General features: G+C 58.8%; 1 protein-coding gene across 1 annotated transcript in view; it reads left to right on the forward strand.

Annotated features, from left to right (window-relative positions):
- Nucleotides 1–21,330, forward strand: part of LOC144726513 (potassium voltage-gated channel subfamily V member 1-like) — a 33,216-nt gene extending 11,886 nt beyond the window's left edge. Inside the window, 9 exon segments of the mRNA XM_078605309.1 lie at nt 1,232–1,380; nt 1,382–1,426; nt 1,428–1,702; nt 2,219–2,460; nt 2,547–2,684; nt 2,783–2,960; nt 3,189–3,270; nt 7,729–7,864; nt 21,272–21,330. Coding sequence (XP_078461435.1) covers nt 1,232–1,380; nt 1,382–1,426; nt 1,428–1,702; nt 2,219–2,460; nt 2,547–2,684; nt 2,783–2,960; nt 3,189–3,270; nt 7,729–7,864; nt 21,272–21,330 — 1,304 coding nt within the window.
- The last annotated feature ends 774 nt before the right edge of the window (nt 21,331–22,104 follow it).

The raw sequence follows: 22,104 nt of genomic DNA on the forward strand, positions 1-22,104 counted from the left end.
TGTGTGTGTGTGTACTGCAGTGTGGTGTGTACTGTGTGTGTCTGTGTACTGCGGCATGTGTGTGTGTACTGCGGCATGTGTGTGTTGTACTGCAGTGTGTGTGTGTACTGTGTTGTGTGTGTACTGCGGTGTGTGTGTGTACTGTGTTCTGTGTGTGTACTGTGTGTGTAGTGTGGTGTGTGTACTGCGGCATGTGTGTGTACTGTGTTGTGTGTGTGTACTGTGTGTCTGTACTGTGTGTAGGTGTGTACTGTGTGTGGGTGTGCACTACGGCATGTGTGTGTACTGTGTTGTGTGTGTGTGTAGTATGGTGTGTACTGTGTGTGTGTGTACTGTGTGTGTAGTGTGGTGTGTGTACTGTTTGTACTGCGGGTGTGTGTGTACTGTGTGTGTGTGTGTGTACTGTGTGTGTGTTTGTAGTGTGGTGTGTGTGTGCTGCAGTGTGTGTGTGTGCTGCAGTGTGTGTGTGTACTGTGTGTGTGTACTGTGTGTGAGTGTGTACTGCGGCGTGTGTTTGTGTTCCGTGCTCCAATATTGTCGACGTGGGACCGCGTGACCTGAGTCAGATTCCCTGCCCCGGCCACCATCAGCGGCTTAACAGAGATGCACCTGTGCACACGTGTGGTTGGGTTGAGCAAACCCTCGGTTCCGACTCAAACAGCACTCGACCCCATCTTGATCCCCCCCCCCCTCCACTTCTGGGACGCCACGTTAACAGCCCTCATCCAGCAGTGGATCTAGACAATGGTAACCGGTTCAGGTGGCCCCGACCAGGTTACCGGTTCAGGCGGCGTTCTCCTGTGGCTGGTGATGCCGTCGACCGAGCCGGCGGCGAGATCGCCGCTCGTTGCAGAGGTTTCGCGGTTCGAGCCGAGCGGCCGCCCCGGTTAATACTGCGGGTGCGTTGGCCCTAAACACGCGCGCCGCGACAGCGGACGTCATCGGAACAAAAAAAGAGGAGTAGGCCACGCGTGCCGATGTCACGGTTTATGTTTGATGAAGGGGCTGAATTGGACAGCCACACCAACATTGCCCTTCCCCGCCTGGCACACCAATGCCCCACTTGCAGGCCGCTGCTACATCCACCTTGCTGCCGCGCGTGGACAGCTGCGAGACGACGACGACGGGGGGTGGTGGTGGTGGTGGTTGTGGTGAAAATTAACCTTCATCAAGTCTCCGCCGCTCACCTCTGCCCCGTCTCTCCCTCCCCCTCCCGCCCGTGACCTCGCAGGCCTCAAGGCGCTGGGCGTCACCATCAAGCAGTGCCACGAGGAGGTGGGGCTGCTGCTGCTGTTCTTCTCCGTGGGCGTCTCCATCTTCTCGGTGCTCGAGTACGCGCTGGAGAGCTCCTGCCCGGGCACGGGCTTCACGAGCGTGCCGGAGCGCCTGGTGGTGGGCCACCACCTCCATGACCACGGTGGGCTACGGGGGACGTGCGGCCCGACACGACCGCCGGCAAGCTGGCGGCCTTCGCGTGCATCCTGTCGGGGCTGCTGGTGCTCGCCCTGCCCATCGCCATCATCAACGACAAGTTCGCCGCCTTCTACCGCGCGCTGCGGCTGCGCGACGCGGCCGAGCGCCACGGACGCGCCCTCCGCGGTCTCGCGCGGGCCCAGGAAGACGGGGACGCGGACGGGGACGCGGGGCCGCGGGCGAACCTGCGCGACGCTTACGCGCGCCACGTCCTCGGGGCCCCTGCGCGGCGAGGTGACCGCCACTCTGTGGAGAGGCTTTGATGGCCGCGGTCCTGGCGGGGGGCGTCTTAGGGAGGGGGGGGGGGGCAAGCGCCGGTCGTGACAATGCGGCGACGTTGCGTGGTCACAGGGCTGAGTCGGAGGTCAGGAGCGGGAATGTCGGGATCGGCACCGCGCACGTGGCGGTGATATCCACCTTGGAGCGTGACGCCGAGATCTGCGTACGGCATTCATGTTGCCGGCAACATTGTCAGGTTGCCCCGCGCGGAGGATTTGGACTGAAAATTCAACGACGAAAATGGGAATTCGTGGCACCCGGGGTAGAGAGGGAGGGAGAGAGAGGGGAGGGAGAGGAGGGAGAGAGAGGGAGGGAGGGATAGAGGGAGGGAGAGGGGGAGAGAGAGGGAGGGAGGAATAGAGGGAGGGAGAGGGGGGGAGGGAGAGGGGGAGGGAGAGAGGGAGGGAGAGGGGGAGGGAGAGGGGGAGGGAAAGTTCCTGCACGCCACCCCTGCACCGGCCTGGAGCATCACGGCCTCCTTCCTCCTGAAACAGCTGGGGGCTCTGCAGTGCTCCAAACAACTATTCTACTTGGACCTGCAGGGCCTCCCACTGGGACAGCCGCCACCTTTCTACAGGAGCGTCCTGCAGACGTGGAGCTCCCTCGCCATCAGGAGGCTGAACCAGCCGCGATCGGCCGAAGATCTGGTCTTCGAACCAATCCTCAGGAACCCGCAGACAAAGCTGCCATCCACCACCGCCACCCCCGGCACGGAGAGACGCCTCACCAATGCACGGCTCACCAGGATGGGAGATCTGTGGAACCTGGAACACGGGGCCGGTGGCTCGGACCAGCAGACATGGCCGCAAGACAGGGGGGGCTGCAGTCGCTCCGGGTGGCTGCCCGGATCCTGGCCGAAGCCAAGGGGGCCTTCTCAGTGGCAGCGGGGGAGAACGCCCCCATCGGGTTTGGGAATGACGAGGCCCCTCTCGGTCCCCCTCCACCGGAGCTCTCCGTCGTGCCACTGCATCGCCACTGCCGACAAACGAAGGCGGATCACAACCTGTGCCGGCTGGAAAACCTGACCCAGAGGTGCCCTTCGAAAATGTAAAGAGGAAGGTGCTCTACTCCTACATGGTCCGGTTTCACCAACAGGACATGCTGAGGAACCACAAGAACCATGCCTGGAGGAAAGCCCTGCCCTGCATCTCTCCGGAGAGGCCTCGCTGGAGGCAACTCTACTCCAGCCCGACGTACAACCCGCATCGGTGACCTCAGCTGGAGCATCGCCCACGGCACCGGCACCACCAACGCCTCCCTGGGCGCGCTTCACCGACACGTCCCCGGAGTGCCGGTTCTGGGGTTAAGTGTAGTCGGTGGCGCACCAATACGTGGAGTGCAAGAGCCTGGACTCGCTGTTCAAGGTCCTGAGAAACATCCTCCTAAAGTTCAGCCTCCACTTCTCCCCGACGGTCCTCATCTTTGGATACCAAAAGGGCGACGGACCCCAACATCTTCAGGGGGCTGGTCAACGTGCTCGTCGGCTATGCCAAGCTCGCCATATACAGGGCGAGGAAGGTGGCCCTGGAGGGGAAACGTCCGGCCAGCAGCTGGGCATCTTCCGCGCTCTGGTCGGAACCAGGGTGTGGCTGGAGTTCCGCCATGGGCGGCTGACCCACGCCGTGCCGGCCTTCAAGGAGCAGTGCGCGATGGAGGAGGCCGTGTGCTCGGTGGCAGATGACGGGGAGCTCTGCATGCTGATATGAGCTACCCGTCGGAGGCCGTCGGACTGCGAGAATGGCTGCGTGCAGAACGAGAGAGAGCGATGAGAGTGAGCGAGAGAGTGAGCGAGAGGTGGGGGTTTTACATAAAGCTAAGTTAAAAAATGTAACAACATTTTTTTACGAAATGATGAACGAAGCAAAGTGCCGAATACACCGAGCATCTTCTTGTTTCCACTGATCGTAAAAAAAGAGAGGGAGAGGAAGGGAGAGAGAGGGAGAGAGAGGGAGAGAGAACGAGAGAGTGAGCGAGAGAATGAGCGACAGAACGAGAGAGTGAACGAGTGAGAGAGCGAGAGAGAGAGTGAGCGAGAGAGTGAGCGAGAGAGCGAGGGTTACATAAAACCCCGTTTAAAAAAAACAAATTTTACGAAATGATGAACGAAACAAAGTGCCGAATACACCGACATCTTCTTGTTTCCACTGATCGTAAAAAAAAAGAGAGGGAGAGAGAGGGAGGGAGAGAGGGCAATGAACAGAGCTGGACTGTGAATATTCCCAAGATGAACATCCGTGAGGTGAAACGGGCGTCGTCGTGAAATTAGATTGGGTTTTTTTCCTTCTTCAAGTTTAATGAGATATTTGAACAATGATAATGACAATCCGCGGTGTTTCCACTGTCCACCACTGCGCTTGCCGCGCTCCGACAGCACGTGGTCTGTTTATCGGCGAGTCAATTCACACGGGAAACTAATTGCGGCAAAACCGCATTCGACACAGGGAGAGCAGCAACAACCACAGCAACAACAGCAACAACCACAGCAACAACAGCAACAACGAAAGGGGCTCCGGTGTCGCCAGGGGCCCGTAGGTTGCGCGGGGAGGAGGAGGAGGGAGAGAGGAGGGGGGAGGAGGAGGGGGGAGATGTCCCCCCCGCTCCCGGTAGTTGCGAGCGCTGGTGGCCGACAGAGAGAGACAGAGAGACACAGAGAGAGACAGAGAGACAGAGAGACACAGAGAGAGACAGAGAGACAGAGAAAGGACACAGAGAGACAGAGAGGCACAGAGAGAGACAGAGAGAGGTGGTTTAATTTGGCACGACAAAGACGCAGATCCACACCCCCAGCCCCCCCCCGTATCGCCCGTAACAGACTGGGGGGGGGGGGGAATTGTGTTCGCGAGTAGCACCCTGCGAAGGGCGACCGGCACCACGCCCGGCCGCCTTTGTCTCCCCAGTGGCGATGTTTTGACTGCATACCGCACCGGGCACTCGTTTGAGGCTGAGTTGACCTCGGGGGGGGGGCCCAGGGGGGAGGCCCAGGACCAGTTCAGAGAATCGTTAGCGATGTTCGCCGTGAGCGGGAATCGAACTCGGGTCGCCGGGTTCGTGGCGCAGCACAGCGCTAACCGCGACGCTACCGCCCCCCACAAACATACAAAGATCCCCCGTATAGCCTCAACAGACTGTAGGGGAAAGTGCTGTTAGCGAGCACCTATGAGGGCCGACAAGGCACACGGGGGTGGGTGGCCAGCACCACGCCCGGCTGCCTTTGTCTCCCACACACACCCCCACACACAACCCCCACACACACCGCCCAACCCCACACCCCCCCCACACACCCCACACACACCCCCAATAACAACAACTACCGCGGCGCTTGTGCCAGGCTATGTGCACGTTAAGGCCACGAAGTGTCGAACGCCCCTGGCAAGAGGTCACGGGACAGACCCAGCAGGTGCCACGGGTCGACTGACTGAGCTAGCTTGCTGTGTTTTAGCCACCCGGTGCTCTGTTGTTGTGGAGCGTCGCTCCTCTGCCCTCCGTTGTTGCTGGAGGGCGACTGCCTCCAACTGCCCAGTAGCAGCGTCCTTCACGAGCCTCCTCCACAGAGGCCGATCTTGACACCCGCTGGTACTGGTCATCGGCAAGTCCACTCAGCTCCATGTCCTCCTCTACCACATCACTCCATCTCTTCTGTAGCCAGTGCCGCGCCCTTCTAACCCCCTCTATCTGGCTGAACAAAAGCTGTTTAGGCATGCGGTTGGCTTGGTATGCGGGCTACATTACTCAGCCAATGCAGCATTGCCTGCCGTAGGAACTTTGTCCAGATCTTTCAAGGATTTGTGAGCTCCTCACACGTGAGGCCCCGCGCCTCGAAAGGGGCCGAAAACTTCTCTGCATCTGTCGCCGTCGCTGCGACAACCTTAGCCGCACTGCTCGGGTACTGGAGGGGAAGATGCGCGACCTGGCAGCTTCTTCTTCCGTATGCCCTGTGAGCGACAGTTTGTAGAGATTATGTCAGAGTTGAATGTGAAGGCCCTTCAGCCAATCCAGGGCGGCAGTAGATGCTGTCGTGACGAGGCCCGGTCAGTTTGCGCGTTCACTGACCACGTGGTCACAGTGCAAGGAGGCACACGTGACTCTTGTGTGTGCACTGACCACGTGGTCACAGTGCAAGGAGACACACGTGACCCTTGTGTGTTCACTGACCACGTGGTCACAGCGCAAGGAGCCACACGTGACTCCTTGTGTGTTCACTGACCACGTGGTCACAGCGGTGGAACGTTTTCCGAATTTGAAAAAGTGACTCGCAAATTACAAAATTGGGTAAAAGCACGTGACTGCAGACAGTCCTCGTCACAGCGTCACACCTTTCTCTAACACCATCACCACCATCACTCACCACCACCACAACCACCACTCACCACCCACCACCACTCCCCACCACCACCACCACGCTCCACCACCACTCTCCACCACCACTCTCCACCACCACCACCACCACCACTCTCCACCACCACAACCACTCTCCACCACCACTCACCACCACCACCACTCTCCACTACCACTCTCCACCATCACCACTCTCCATGCAGCACTCTCACCCAGCACTCTCAACCAAGAGCAAACCTAAGGCGTAACACAACTCAGAGCGCCGAATTATGGCAACCAATCAAGATGTCATGATTCATCATCATCACAATCAGCCGTGATCAGTCATCACAATCAGCCGTGATCAGTCCACTACTGGACCAATGCCTCCCCAACCCGCAACCGTCTCTCGTGACCCTGCCATGGAACGATCCGCCTGGCGGCTGCATTCGAACTAATGATGGACAAATGACTTCGGTGGGGTGGGGGGGAGGGAGCCGAGCTGGTCACACGCGGCTGCCTTTGTCTCTCCGAGACAACGAACGAACGCGATGCAGCTCACGGCTCCACGGTGACACGCGCGGGATGGGACTGCTCAGGGGAAGGGGGGGGTCAACGCAGGGGTCACGCAGCAGCGACAGCTGAGGCTGAGAGGGGGGGGGGCGGGAGACTGTTGCGTGACGGAGGGGAAGCTCGTCACGGCAGATGCGTGAGCGCATGGCTGGAAAACACAACAAATTGAACGCACGCACACACAAAGACAAAGATCCCCCGTATAGCGTTAACACACTGTTGGGGCGAGTGCTGTTAGCGAGCAGCACCTATGAAGGCCGGCACGGCACACGAGGGGGTGGGTGGCCAGCAACCACGCCCGACCGCCTTTGTCTCTCCGGTGTTGATGTTTACACACCGCTACACCGGATAATCATTTGAGGCTGAGTCGACCTTGGGGAGGAGGCCCAGGACCGGTTCAGATGATCGTCACCGGTGTTGGCCGTGAGCGGGAATCGAACTCGGGTCCGCTGGGTTCGTAGCGCTGCGTAGCGCTAACCACACACGCAGCTGCGTGCTGCGTAGCCGCATGTCAGAATCGGAATCTGTATTTATCCTCGAGAAATCCAATGAGCTATGCAGCTCTTTTCACAGACGTTACAATCAAAAAACAATACAAACAACGACGGTTAGTGCAAAGTATAAGAATGGTAAGCAAATCACTAAAAGTAATGAATTAAATAAACTACCAATAAAATATGTTTTGCATTCTACCAGGTACGGCCCCAATGAGCTGTGTAGGTTTTTTTTTATATCAGAAGCGATCTTGACCATCACAGATGAAAGCTCAACTAAGCGGCTTGTCGCGTGGAAATGTATAGCGGCAGACTAATCCTCTAAACGCGTGTTTCAAAATGTGCAGGGAAAACCCGGAGAAGAAAATCCACGCGACCACGGGGAGAGAGAGACGCGCAAACTCCAAATATACAGCAGCAGGCGTCAGGGTCAGGATCGAACCCACAGCCTCCTGTATACCAGGCGAGGTAGTCAACATCCCCTAGCCACCGTGACACTCCTTAAATCAGTGGTTTTTTTACTTTTATTGCAGCTTGCACCCCTCTGGTTCTCAGAAAGGGCATCTTTAACCCCCAGGGGGTGCGTGCACCCCAGGTTCAAAACCACCGCCTTAAATCGACGTCCCAAAGCTCCCAAGACTTGTCCAGACCACCGGCTCGACAGAGCGGAATTCGCGTGGCCGTGTCGGCCGTGTTGACACCGCCGAGACTCCAAGGGGACGTGATAGAATGTAAGTGGGTCAGACAAAGACAACATAGTGATGGGATGGGATGAGCTCCCGACCGCATCCCCTCTTCTCAGCCCGCGGAGCGTCTGGGGCAGCCCACGGTGCGGTCCGCACCCCCTACCCAGGGCCCCCCACCCAGCACCCCCTACCCAGGGCCCCCCACCCAGCACCCCCTACCCAGCCCCCCACCCAGCCCCCCCTACCCAGCCCCCTACCCAGCGCCTCCTACCCAGCGCCCCCTACCCAGCGCCTCCTACCCAGCCCTCCCTACCCAGCCCCCTACCCAGCCCCCCCTACCCAGCCTCCTACCCAGCCCCCCACCCAGCGCCCCCTACCCAGCCCCCTACCCAGCCCCCCACCCAGCCCCCTACATAGCACCCCCCTACCCAGCCCCCTACCCAGCCCCCTACATAGCACCCCCTACCCAGCCCCCTACCCAGCCTCCTACCCAGCCCCCCACCCAGCGCCCCCCACCCAGCGCCCCCTACCCAGCCCCCTACCCAGCCCCCCACCCAGCCCCCTACATAGCACCCCCTACCCAGCCCCCTACCCAGTCTCCTACCCAGCCCCCCACCCAGCGCCTCCTACCCAGCGCCCCCTACCCAGCCCCCCACCCAGCCCCCTACCCAGCCCCTACTCAGCACCCCCTACCCAGCACTCCCTACCCAGCCCCCCACCCAGCCCCCTACCCAGCGCCCCACCACCCAGCCCCCTACCCAACACCCCCTACCCAGCGCCCCCCACCCAGCGCCCCCTGCCCAGCCCCCCACCCAGCCCCTTACCCAGCGCCCCCTGCCCAGCCCCCTGCCCAGCCCCCCACCCAGCCCCCTACCCAGCGCCTCCTACCCAGCCCCCTGCCCAGCCCCCTGCCCAGCGCCCCCTGCCCAGCCCCCCACCCAGCCCCCTGCCCAGCGCCCCCTGCCCAGCGCCCCCTACCCAGCCCCCTGCCCAGCGCCCTGCCCAGCGCCCCCCACCCAGCACCCCCTACCCAGCGCCCCCCACCCAGCGCACCCTACCCAGCCCCCCCTACCCAGCCCCCCCTACCCAGCCCCCTACCCAGCGACCCCTACCCAGCACCCCCTACCCAGCCCCCTACCCAGCCCCCTGCCCAGCCCCCTACCCAGCGCCCCCTGCCCAGCGCCCCCTACCCAGCCCCCTGCCCAGCCCCCTGCCCAGCGCCCCCCACCCAGCACCCCCTACCCAGCGCCCCCTGCCCAGCCCCCTACCCAGCCCCCCCTACCCAGCCCCCTGCCCAGCCCCCTACCCAGCGCCCCCTACCCAGCACGGGGGGGGGGGGGTGAGACGGACGCGGCCGGAACTCAGAAACACCTTAGCCTCGGTCTCTTCTCGGCTGCGGATGATGTAATGTACACACTGTGTGTGTACTATATTTATATAATGGTTGCTAAGCACAGGCCCAAAGGTCCTAACACTCCAAGTGGGCGGCTACGAACAGCAGTGTCGAAGATGCGCCACAAGAGAGGGCGCGTCTCGAGTGAGTGGATGTGAGAGATTGGGGGCGATGGTGGGAGGAGGGAACTCCAAAGCGGAGCAGTGCGTGGTGAGCTCCAGTGTGGTGAGCGGGTGGGCGAGCGGGAGGGTGAGTGAGTGTGTTGGTGTGTGCTCCAGTGTGGTGAGTGGGTATTTGGGTAATTGAGTGGGTGGGTGAGCGGGTGGGTGAGTGAGTGTTGTTGTGAGCTCCAGTGTGGTCGTGGTTGTTGAACACAGTGTGGTGGTGGTGGTTCTTCACCACAGTGTGGTGTTAGTGGTGGTGGTTGAACACAGTGTGGTGGTGGTTTTTCACCACAGTGAGGTGGTGGTGGAGAACCACCACCACACTGTGGTGAAGAACCACCACCACCACACTGTGGTGAAGAACCACCACCACCACACTGTGGTGAAGAACCACCACCACACTGTGGTGAAGAACCACCACCACACTGTGGTGGATGCGATGCCATCATCAGTGTCTGGTCGCAGGGCCGGCCCGAGGCATAAGCGAACTAAGCGGCTGCTTGGGGCCCCCTGGCCACCAGGGGGCCCCCGAATCGTTTTGTGACATTTGTGTCAATAATCTTCTAGCACAGATGAGTCTGCGTGGTGGGAGGGGGGCCCCCAAATCAAATTCTGCTTAGGGCCCCCAAGAGGCTCGGGCCGGCACTGTCTGGTCGAGCTCAGTTCGCCAGACACGAAGCCGTCTCTCGGCTTTGCTTGCGGCGCTGTTTGCGTTGCGAGCAGTGGGAGCCCAGCCACGCGGTAGGCGGGATGGCCACGTGCTCACCGCGTCAAGCTCAACGTCCCTGGGCCAGTGTCCACGGAGCGTCGCACTCAGTGCCAGATCAGCCGAGCAGCACATGTAGCAATTCCACATGTAGTAGCTACACATGTAGTAGTAGCTACTACATATGTAGTAGTAGCTACTACATATGTAGTAGTAGCAGCTACACATGTAGTAGTAGCAGCAACACATGTAGTAGTAGCTGCTACATGTGTAGTAGTAGCAGCTACACATGTAGTAGTAGCTGCACATGTAGTAGCTGCACATGTAGCAGCTGCACATGCAGCAGCTGCACACGTAGCAGCTACTACACGTGTAGTAGCTACTACACTTGTAGTAGCTACGGGCACCGCACTTTCAAGGGCCCACGAGCTAAATGCTTTCAATCTATCAATTCCGGTTCAGTGAGTCTGCACTTGCTCTATTACTATAGTACTATACCGCCTTTAACTTAATTGAACGACTGGGTGTTTAAGGTTAACGATTTGTCGTATTATCTGGCTGTATAGTAAATTAATAAATACAATTACTTTACTATGCAAGTGAAGAATGTGTTTTAATATTTGTGTTTTTCTTTATTCAGGGCCCTTCATAACATCACACGCTACAGGCCTCGCACTCGCTTCACCCGTCACTGGTCGCACTCCAACCTCTCTCGTTTACGCGCCACAACACGTGCCCGCTCTTCATTCCCTTTCACTTGACCCGCGGTGTCTCCATTCGCAAAAGAGATCCCTGGTCAAAATGTGCGGAGCTTACCGAGTTATGAAATGTAACGAACTCGGTGTGTGAAGTGTGTGTCGCGTAGGTTCATGCCTACGCGTCTCTTCCACGGTGAGGCCCGCGAAACCGCTGCGTGTGACGGCACGACACGGCGCTGCGTGCGTTTCATTTGGGCCACATCTGCAGGACGCAGCGCGTTAGCGCACAGGGCGAGTTGACTGTGTGGAGCGAAAGACAGGGGGAGGGAGGGAGGGAGGCAGTCGGTCATGGGCAGGGCAGAAGAGGGAGGCCTTGGACAGTCGCAGGGGGGTCGACAGCACGGATCGCGGGGGGGAGCGGTGGGAGGGAGGGGAGTTCCATCTTCATTTGAAGCTTTCGTGACGGTAGGAATCCATACTCTTTGGTTCTTTAGGTAAAGTCACGTAGTTAGTTTAGTTTATTTCCAACTACGTGACTTTACCGAAAGAACCAAAGAGTACGAGTTCCATCTTGCGGGAGGCAGCAGGACAGAAGGCGCGACCTCGATGTTGCCGCACGCCGCACGCCGGGGAGCGCGACTCGAGTGGAGCGGGCTCATGAATCGGTCGTCTTCAACGCAACTGATCTCAAGGAGGATCAAAGTGACCTGGTTACCCCCCTCCCCCCACCCTCGTGTTGCGCAACTCGTTGTCAAGGCCACCAGTGGCGTGCGCAGGGTGCGGACTGCAGCGTGGACAGCGTGCGCGGCACCCTGGAGAGAGAGGGGGGGGGCAGGTGGGTCACGGGCAGAGCAGCAGAGAGAGAGAGGGGGGGGGGCAGGTGGGTCACGGGCAGAGCAGCAGAGAGAGAGAGAGGGGGGGGGCAGGTGGGTCACGGGCAGAGCAGCAGAGAGAGAGAGGGGGGGGGCAGGTGGGTCACGGGCAGAGCAGCAGAGAGAGAGAGAGGGGGGGGGCAGGTGGGTCACGGGCAGAGCAGCAGAGAGAGAGAGAGGGGGGGGGCAGGTGGATCACGCGCAGAGCAGCAGAGAGAGAGAGAGGGGGGGGCAGGTGGGTCACGGGCAGAGCAGCAGAGAGAGAGGGGGGGGGGGGGCAGGTGGGTCACGGGCAGAGCAGCAGAGAGAGAGAGGGGGGGGGCAGGTGGGTCACGGGCAGAGAGAGAGTGAGGGGGGGGCAGGTGGGTCACGGGCAGAGCAGCAGAGAGAGAGAGGGGAGGGCAGGTGGGTCACGGGCAGAGCAGCAGAGAGAGAGAGGGGGGGGCAGGTGGGTCACGGGCAGAGAGAGAGGGGGGGGGCAGGTGGGTCACGGGCAGAGCAGCAGAGAGAGAGAGGGGGGGGCAGGTGGGTCACGGGCAGAGAGAGAGAGGGGGGGGGGGCAGGTGGGTCACGGGCAGAGCAGCAGAGAGAGAGAGGGGGGGGCAGGTGGGTCACGGGCAGAGCAGCAGAGAGAGAGAGGGGGGGGCAGGTGGGTCACGGGCAGAGAGAGAGGGGGGGGGGGCAGGTGGGTCACGGGCAGAGCAGCAGAGAGAGAGAGAGGGGGGGCAGGTGGGTCACGGGCAGAGAGAGAGAGAGGGGGGGGAGAGGGGGGGTCTTGAGCCTGGACTTGAACATTGGCAGGGAGCCGAGGACAGGGCGGACGGCCGGGGGAATGGAATTCCACGTGGCGGGCGAGGGGTGGGAGCGGGGGAGGAGGAGGCGGAGCGGCCTTGCCACCGACAGGAGGATGGGGCGCCACGGTGGCCAGGAGATGTTGACTACCTCGCCTGGTACGCAGGAGGTCGTGGGCTCAATCCGTGCCCTGACGCCTGCTGTGTATTTGGAGTCCGCGTCTCTCTCTCTCTCATCATCACGGTGGCTAGGAGATGTTAACTACCTCGCCTGGTGTACAGGAGGTCGTGGGCTCAATCCGTGCCCTGACGCCTGCTGTGTATTTGGAGTCCGCGTCTCTCTCTGTCATCATCATCACGGTGGCTAGGAGATGTTAACTACCTCGCCTGGTGTACAGGAGGTCGTGGGTTCAATCCCGACCCTGACGCCTGCTGCTGTATATTTTGAGTTTGCGTGTCTCTCTCTCTCCCCGTGGTTGCGTGGACTTTTATCCAGGTCCTCCGGTTTTTTCCCACCACGTTTCGAATCAACGTCGTCACGCGTTTCGACTATTTGGCTGCGAAACATTTCCACGTCGTGGAGCTATCAATTGTGATAGCCAGGTCGCCTTACCTGGTACATGCTCTTAGGTTTTTTCGATAAAGTCACGTAGGTGAAAAATAAAATAAAAAATTAATAAAAGTAATAATAGAAATCACGACGTTTCGGAGGCAACACAAGTCTCCGTCATCAGATGGGACCGTCACAGCCAGATTTACTGTATCAACTTGATGCAGTAAATCTGGCTGTGATGGTCCCACCTGATGACGGAGACTTGTGTTGCCTCCGAAACGTCGTGATTTATTATTGTTTTTTATTTCCATTATTACTTTTATTAATTTTTAATTTTATTTTTTACTTACGTGACTTTATCGAAAGAAACCTAAGAGTATGAATCCTTGCAGTCACGAAAGCTTCAAATCTAAAATTACCTGGTACAATACAACAGAGTTGATAGTTGTCGACTTGGCTGCCGCGTCGCCTCCCATCTCCGAGCGATCCACCAACCCTGCGCAGGCAAAGCTGCTGCACGACGCGCCACGTGGGCACGGTCACTCTGGCGCACAGACGGGGTGGGGAGGGGGGGATGGGGGGGGTAGTGGGGGATAGGGGGGGAGAGGGGGGAGGGAGGTGGGGTAGTGGGGGGAGAGGGGGGTATTAGGGGGAGAGGGGGGGTAGTCGGAGAGGTGGGGTGGAGAGCAGGGAGGTGGGGTAGTGGGGGGAGAGGGGGGAGGGGGGATCGTGGGGAGGAGGGAGATACTCAGGGGAGGAGTGGGGGTAGTGGGGGGTGGGGGAGGTATTGGGGGGAGAGGGGGAAGTGGGGGGAGAGGGTTAGTGGGGAGAGGGGGGTAGTGGGGGGAAAGGGGGGGTAGTGGGGGGAGAGGGGGGAGGGGCTAGTGGGGGAGGTCGTGGGATCGCAAATCATGAATCACAGCGTCCTCGTCCCCTTCACGGAGACAACATAGCGAGGAGAGAGACAGAGACAGAGACAGGGAGACAGAGAGAGATCACAAGACCGAGACAGAGAGACAGACAGAGAGACAGAGACACAGACAGACAGAGATCGCGAGACAGAGACACAGAGAGACAGAGATCACGAGACAGACAGAGACAGGGAGAGAGATCGCGGGTTGTAGCGGTTCGCGGGACAGCGGGCAGCGTCGTGTCGATGATCACGGCTCAGTGGAGGCTTTGATGGGGTCCCGGGATGGGAGCGAGCGCTGAGTGGAGGCGCTAAGAGGCGGTTTAATCACAGAGGCGTGGTAACCCGAGGCTGTGGTGAGGTTGGTGGTGCTGGTGGTGGTGCTGGTGGTGCTGCTGCTGCTGGTAGCGGTAGTGGTTAGCACTCCGCTGTGCTACGAACCTGGCGACCCGGGTTCGATTCCCGCTCACGGCCACACCGGTGACGATTATCTGAACAGGTCCTGGGCCTCCCCTAGGTCGACTCAGCCTCAAATGAGTACCTGGTGCGATGTGTAAACATCGCCACTAGGGAGACAAAGGTGGCCGGGCGTGGTGTTGGCCACCCCCTCGTGTGCAGTGCCGGCCTTCATAGGTGCTCGCTAACAGCACTTGCCCCTACAGTCTATTACAGGCTATACGGGGGATCTTTGTCTTTGCTGCTGATGGTGGTGGTGTTGGTGGTGGTGTTAGTGGTGGTGCTGGTGCTGATGGTGGTGGTGTTGCTGGTGGTGGTACTGGTGGTGCTGCTGATGGTGGTGGTGTTGGTGGTGGTACTGGTGGTGGTGGTGATGGTGGTGATGGTGGTGCTGGTGCTGATGGTGGTGCTGATGGTGGTGGTGCTGGTGGTGCTGGTGGTGCCTTGCGCTGGTGGTGGTACTGGTGGTGGTGCTGGTGGTGGTGCTGGTCGTGGTGGTGGTGGTGCTGGTACTGGTGGTGCTGGTGGTGCTGCTGCTGGTGGTGCTGCTGGTGGTGGTGCTGGTGGTGGTGCTTGTGGTGGTGGTGGTTGCTTGTTGCGGGGGCGACCCCCCCCCCTCCTCCACGTCAATCCGGGGCGCACCTGGGGGGGGGCAGAGCGAGTCCTGGACACGTGCAGGAGGCGACTTGGCCGCTTGGCTCGCTGCGGACTTTGCTCGCTCGCAGCCCGCACGTGACCTTGGACCTGACCGTCACATCCGTCCGTGCCTTCGGACGTAACAACCCAACCAGCCAGCCAGCCGGCAAAACTTTTTGTTCAATTTTTTAAAATACATTTTGACTTAAAACTTTGGTGACTGCAGGAATTTATACTCTTGGTTCTTTCGGTAAAGTCACGTAGATAGAAAATTTTTAATATAAATAAATTAAATGAAAAATAAAAGCAACAATCCCCACGACGTTTCGATCGCAACCCAAGCGGTATGTTTTTTTTTTATTTTCTATCTACGTGACTTTACCGAAAGAACCAAGAGTATGAGTATTATTTAAGCAGGGTGCTTCAAAATAATGTCAACACTTACATGGGACTATCGTTTTTAATGGAAAAAGAACGGATAATATTACACTGTAACATGATAACAAATGTAATGTTAATAGCTTCAAAAAGTAAAATAGTCTCTCCAACTTGTTCGCCATCATTGTCAACGCGTGCCTGGAATCTTCTCCAGGTGGTCTCCAGAGCCCAGAGTCAGCACATTTCTCGTAGTATTGTTGCAAATTCTCGTAAGCATTAACATTTCTGTGAAGCACCCTGAATATTACGTTTAAAATACCCCGATTCGCGTCTTTCCGCTTTTGTGTCGTTTCGCGGATACGTCGTCGCCGCTTCGTCACGAACACCGCTGGCCGATTTGCGTCGCCTCAACCCCCACAACTCACGCCGCTCCTCGTTATCCGACGCCTCTCCACCACCACTACCACCACCACTACCACCACGCCCACCACCACCACCACTACCCTGTCCATCGCTTCGATTTATGCCGTTTCGATATCCGTCGTGGCGCCTTTCAGGAACGCATCCCCGACGTAAACCGGGGGTGCTGCCGTAATAATGTCAGATGCTGTCCCGCACAGAGACGCCTCCGTGTCACACGGGACGATGATCCCAATCGTCCATCAGTTCACCTGCCCCACGCTCGAATAAAAGACGCGGTGATGGTGCTTGTCTCTGTGTGTGCATCTCCATGCGGACGCCTCCCCCCCAAAGACTTCGGATGCCACCCCAGGGATGATTCATCATCTCCGGCACGCCACATCAAGTATACCAGTCGCTACGGCTGCTCGCAGTCACGACTCACTCGTCGCATACGACGTAGTCGCGTCAACCAGCGACCCACAGACATTCGGATGGAAGATTGCCGTGGATAATGACTCGATTGGGATCGCACGCCTAGCAATCATCGCCTGCCCCCCACCTCTTAAATGGCAGACTAAAGGCACGAGGCAGCTGCCACTGGGGGTGCCCCTTTGGACCGCGTTGAGATGCGATTCAGAGTTGCTCGTCGCGTGCGAAGCGCCCAGAGACGCCGCCTCGGGCGTAAGGGAAGAGGCGTCTCTGTGATAAACACAACCCACTGGCATCATCATCATCATCATCCCTCGTTATCCTCATCATTGGCATCATTATGATCATCATTATCATCATCACCATTATGATCATCATTGTCATCATTATGATCATCATTACCACCATTATGATCACCATTATGATCATCATTGTCACCATTATGATCATCATTATGATCATCATTAGCATCATAATGATGATCATCGTCATTATCACCATTATGATCATCATTGTCATCATTATTATCATCATTATCACCATTATGATCATCATTATGATCATCATTATCCTCATACTTATTAGTATTATAATTAACATCATCATTAACATCACAATTATCATCATTAGCATCATAATGATGATCGTCGTCATCATCATCATTATCATTGTAATCAATATTATTATCATTATGATTATCATCATTATCATCTTCACTATCCTCATCATCATTAAAATCATTATCATCATTAACATCATCATCATTATCAACATTAGCATCATCATTAGTATAATTATCAGTTTCATCATCGCTATCATCATCAGAACCATCACCGTCATTGTTCACGTGGCCCCAGCTGTCGTGCTCGTGTCGGGGCGCTGCGAGGAGCCGCGCGGAGTGGGCACTGCGGGCCCCACCACTCCGCGTGCCTCCTCCGTCTCTCGGTGGAGGGAAGCTCTCCTCCATCCATTCGCGATGTCACCATGAGTCCACGGAGAGAGAGATACAATAAATGCACTGCAATAGTGAGAGAGCACATTAAAAAGCAGCTCTGCATTCATCACGCCAGCTATCACGAACGCGATTTACACATTCCTGCGGAGGGAGCTGGTAGGAACGTTGGGTTGCTCGGTCAATGGCCAGGGTCAACGGCGGCGTGGTGTATTCCGCAAATATGCCCGACTGTGAGGGCGGGCACAAGCCGGCGTGAGTAGGTTAAACGTTTAGTTTCATAAGGGCACCACGGGGTGACCAGTCCCTCCCCACCCAGCCCCACCCCCCCCACCCCCCACCCTCCCCCACCCTCCCCACCCAGCCCCTACCCACCCTCCCCTCTCCACCCAGCCCCACTCCTCCCACCCCCCACCCTCCCCCACCCTCCCCACCCAGCCCCTACCCACCCTCCCCTCTCCACCCAGCCCCACTCCTCCCATTTTTGGATTCACGACGGCCTGCATCACCGCGCGGAGAGAGCCACGCTGCGTCTCACGACTTCCTCGTCGTCAGAGGGCCCCTTGTCAACTTGTCGCAGTTGTGGGGGGCGGCCAAGGGCTGTGATCGTCCCCGAGGGAAGTCATTGGCGGTGTCATTGTTTGTTCGTTGCTGTTTGTGGTTCAGAGTGGCCGTGACGCCGCGGGGGATCTTTGACGTCCCGCCCCGAGCGAAGGCGACGTCGCAGAGAGGATTCCCCTCCCACGTTTGCGACCGTTTCGCTTTCGCTCTGAATGTCCCACGTGACAAGCCGCTCACTTACCTCGCGCTATCGGTCGTGACGGCAGCGTCGCTGCACGCGACTCGTGCGGGGCCTGAGCTGGCAACGCACAGCAGCAACAACACGATGCCGGGGCATTTGACGCCGGGCACACGCGTGCATTGTGAACCGCGACTCGTCGAGATAAGGGGCCGTCCATAAATGTCGTCACGCGATTTTGGACGATTTTTGACCCCCCCCCCCTCGTCACACGGCGTCACAAAAAGTCTGACCCCCCCTGAAATATGACGTCACAAAGCTCTGCCCCTCTCCCCCAAAACCATATTTCCATTTTGAAAATAAAACGTGCTTCAAATCGCTTTAAACTATTGTCATTGTAGTGCGTATTTAATGTGGCGCTGCACTCTGATGCTGTAGGAGTGTTGTTATAACAATTCTATATTTATTTAAAGTTGCGCATTTTGATGTGACGTCACATTTCTCAAACCCCCCCCCCCCCCTCGTCACACATCGTCACAAAAATCTGACCCACTCCCCCCCCTAGGTGCGTGACGTCATTTATGGACGGCCCCTGAACCCTTTTACAAAATGCCCCATCTTGAGTCCTGCCCACGACGACGCGTGCCGACTGCTCTCCCGCGATCGGGTCCTGGGGGGGTGGGGGTGGTGCCACGCGTCGCTGCCGAAACCCACCACGGGTCCAGCTGTGGTCACGTATGGCCGAGCACGTGGCGGCGTGCGGAGGCTCTTGAGGCCACGTGGTGCTGCTCGCCGCCACGTGGCGGCTCTCGGGACGCGTGTCACGTGACCAGTGAGACGCAACAGCGGAGGGAGTCACGGTGCCACGTGACTCCTCCCGTCAGGGGTTTGGTCGGACGGGATTTGGGGGGGGGGGTTCCTGACGGCCGGGCATCTGTGAAAAAGAGCTTTATATCTCATCAGATTCCTCTGGTATAAATACGGATTCTGATTCGGACTAATTCGCGTGCCGATTTGCGCGGCACCACAAATGAGTCACTCCCCGAGGGCGTGCTCATCACTGGGAGTAGCCACCACAACCACCGCCACCACCGCCACAGTCACAGCCACCACCACCGCCACCACCGCCACAGCCACCGCCACCACAGTCACCACCACCAACCACCACCAACCACCACCGCCACCACCGCCACCACCGCCATCACCGCCACCGCCGCCACAGCCGCCACCGCCGCCACCACCACCGCCACCGCCACCACCGCCGCCGCACGCATTACATCGCTTGCCATCCCCACACTCATGTGATGATGATTATTATTTTTGGTTTCCCATGAATTCACACGAGTCGCGCCTCACCCCCCAGCCGCCGCACACGGCGACCTTCACGAGATGACCGCGTGAGCGTTGGATAATGTGTGGGGGTGTGTGGAGGTGTGTGGGGTGGGGGTGTGTGGGGGTGGGGGTGTGTGGGGTTGGGGGTGTGTGGGGTGTGTGTGGGGTGGGGGTGTGTGGGGGTGGGGGTGTGTGGGGGTGGGGGTGTTTGGGGTGGGGGTGACCTCCTGCCAGCAGCGAGCCTTCGACACTTCACGTGGCCTCAGACTGCACGTGGCCTGGCACATCAGTCAACCCACGGCACCTGGGTGTGTCCCGTGACCTCCTGCAAGTCCTTCCGGGTAAACAAAGGTCACGTTTTCTCGAGATGTGCCATTCACCGCGAGTTCAACTCCTGCCTCGGGGATAACTCATCATCCCTCCCACGGTCGGTACAATAGGTACTGCTTTGTGGGCAAGTCAGCGGTGGCTGTTCTATGGATGGCCTCGCCCCGTCATAGGAATATCCCCGGACTGTGAACGGGCGCGGTGTGAGCCCCCCGTGTCCCGGCGCTCACGAGAGCCGCAAATCTCTCGCTGGCCTGTGGCAGGGCCCAAAGGGGCTCGCCGCTGGCACGAGGCCACGTGATCACGGCGCCTGTGCCAGGCCAGGTGCACTTGAAGGCCACGTGAAGTGTAAGAAGGCCCGCTGGCAGGTCACGGGACAGACCCGGCGCTGCGCTCGTTGTTGTGAGCGCCGCTCCTCCGCCCTCCGTTGTTGCCGGAGGGCGACTGCCTCCAACTGCCCAGTAGCAGCAGCGTCCTTCACGAGCCTCCCCCGGCAGATGGCACCCACACCCACATCGACTCACGACACGAGAGGCACGGTTCCGAAATCGCCACATTTATTTCACAGTACAGGGAGGGGACGAGGGGGGGCTCTGACTAGGGCAGTAATAGCTGAGACTCGGGGTGGTTACCCCCTCCCCATACCCACCCAGAGTGGGTGACATCACAACCCCCCATCATCACCACCACCATCACCAAATATTTGGAAATGTTGGCAGACGCTCCTAGACCCACCCCACCCTCCCCTTCACCACCCGAGAAATTAACACTGACGTGGCGCATCCTTCATAATTCACCTGGCAGGGACGCTAAAGATAAGAGCTCGGATGCAGGAGGAGTGGGAGGAGGAGTGGAGGAGGGAGGAGGGGAGGAGGGAGGGGGGAGGAGGGCGGGAGGAGGGAGGAGGGAGGGAGTGGGGAGAAGCGAGCGAGATCGCTCACAAAGCCATCCCACACCGAGCCACGTGGGTGAGCCGAGGTGTACAAAAGCAATGGAAACGCGAGCGTGTGACGCGGTTCGCATCTCCGCCGTGATGTTGAAGAAGGCCCGCGGATGGGGCCGGCGCACGTGTGTGTGTTACACGTGTGTGTGTGTTACACGTGTGTGTGTGTGTTGTGTGTGTGTTGTGTGTGTGTTCCACGTGCGGCGCGCTCGCCTGTCCTTTTAAAAACCGTCGGTTATTCTAAAAATCGGTCCGCCACTGGACGAGTTACAAAAACACAATCATAAAAAAAATTAAGCGAAGTGTCACTGTTGTTCACATGCGGATTACCCCCCCCCCCGCCCCCTCTACCGAGTCAAATAACACGCAAATAACTCGATACCATTGGTTAATATCATTGAGTCAAGATGGGTTAAAATGGCAAAAATAAGAAGAATCAAACCGCAGAACGCAAACTGCTCTCGGCACGGTGGCGTTGCGATGATCGTGAAGCGAAAGGCCGGGGGGGGGGGGGGGGACTTGGGCTGAGAGTGGAACTCGGAGCGCCCTCTGTTCCACATCGTCGTGTTCTGAACCAGCGCGCAAGCCGGGAGAATTGTGCGGAATGAAATAAATGCGTGGAAGAGAGGAAAATGAAATCGGATTTGACCATCACGTGACAACAATCGGGATGGGGCTGCCCCCTGCCGCGAGTTCCAGACGTCACGTCGAGCGGACTTCGTGGAAAGTAGCTCTGTGATACCCCATTCCGTGGGCCGCTGCCCCTTACAGCGGAGGGGGGCTGCGCCACTCGCCTGCCGGAGAGTTCCCAATGGATCCTGGACACTTGACGCCGATAGCGCGGCGATTGCGATACAATTGGGGGGGGGGGGGGTGGGGGGGTGGAAGTCGTGACATGCACACAAACGACAATGGCCAGGGCTGATGTGGGATTCCTCTGTGGTTGGGATTCCTGACTGCCTCCCGCATACAACTTATCTCGACATGCATTTACACTTCGTCTCAGACTGGGTGAGGAGGGGAGGAGGGGTGGAGGGGCGCTCTTCTCAGCCTGCGTGCAGTGGCTCAAAGAGTGACCCGGGCGGGCGCGCTGAGAGATCGACGCGGTCCTCACCGCTCGCCATCCCAGCCGACCTCACCCTGGCACCTCAGTCACACAGGGGCGAGCGGGGGACACGTAGCACGGCACGGTACACACACCGCGGCACACGCCATGGTGCACACGCCGCTCCACACACTGCGGTACACACTGCGGTACACGCCGCGGTACACACACAGCGGTACACGCCGCGGTACACGCCGCGGTACACGCCGCGGTACACGCCGCGGTACACGCCGCGGTACACGCCGCGGTACACGCCGCGGTACACACAACGCGGTACACACAGCGGTACACGCCGTGGTACACACAACGCGGTACACACAGCGGTACACACCGTGGTACACACAACGCGGTACACGCCGTGGTACACACAACGCGGTACACACACAGCGGTACACGCCGTGGTGCACGCACCGCTCCACACACTGCGGTAGCCTGCAAGTTGGTGAACCTGGTTCGAGTCCAGGCCGTGTTGGGCTTCACGGCCGTGCCGCAGCGTCGC

Source organism: Lampetra planeri, chromosome 23 (genome assembly GCF_965212315.1).
Source record: "Lampetra planeri chromosome 23, kcLamPlan1.2.h2, whole genome shotgun sequence".
Taxonomy (NCBI): domain Eukaryota; kingdom Metazoa; phylum Chordata; class Hyperoartia; order Petromyzontiformes; family Petromyzontidae; genus Lampetra; species Lampetra planeri.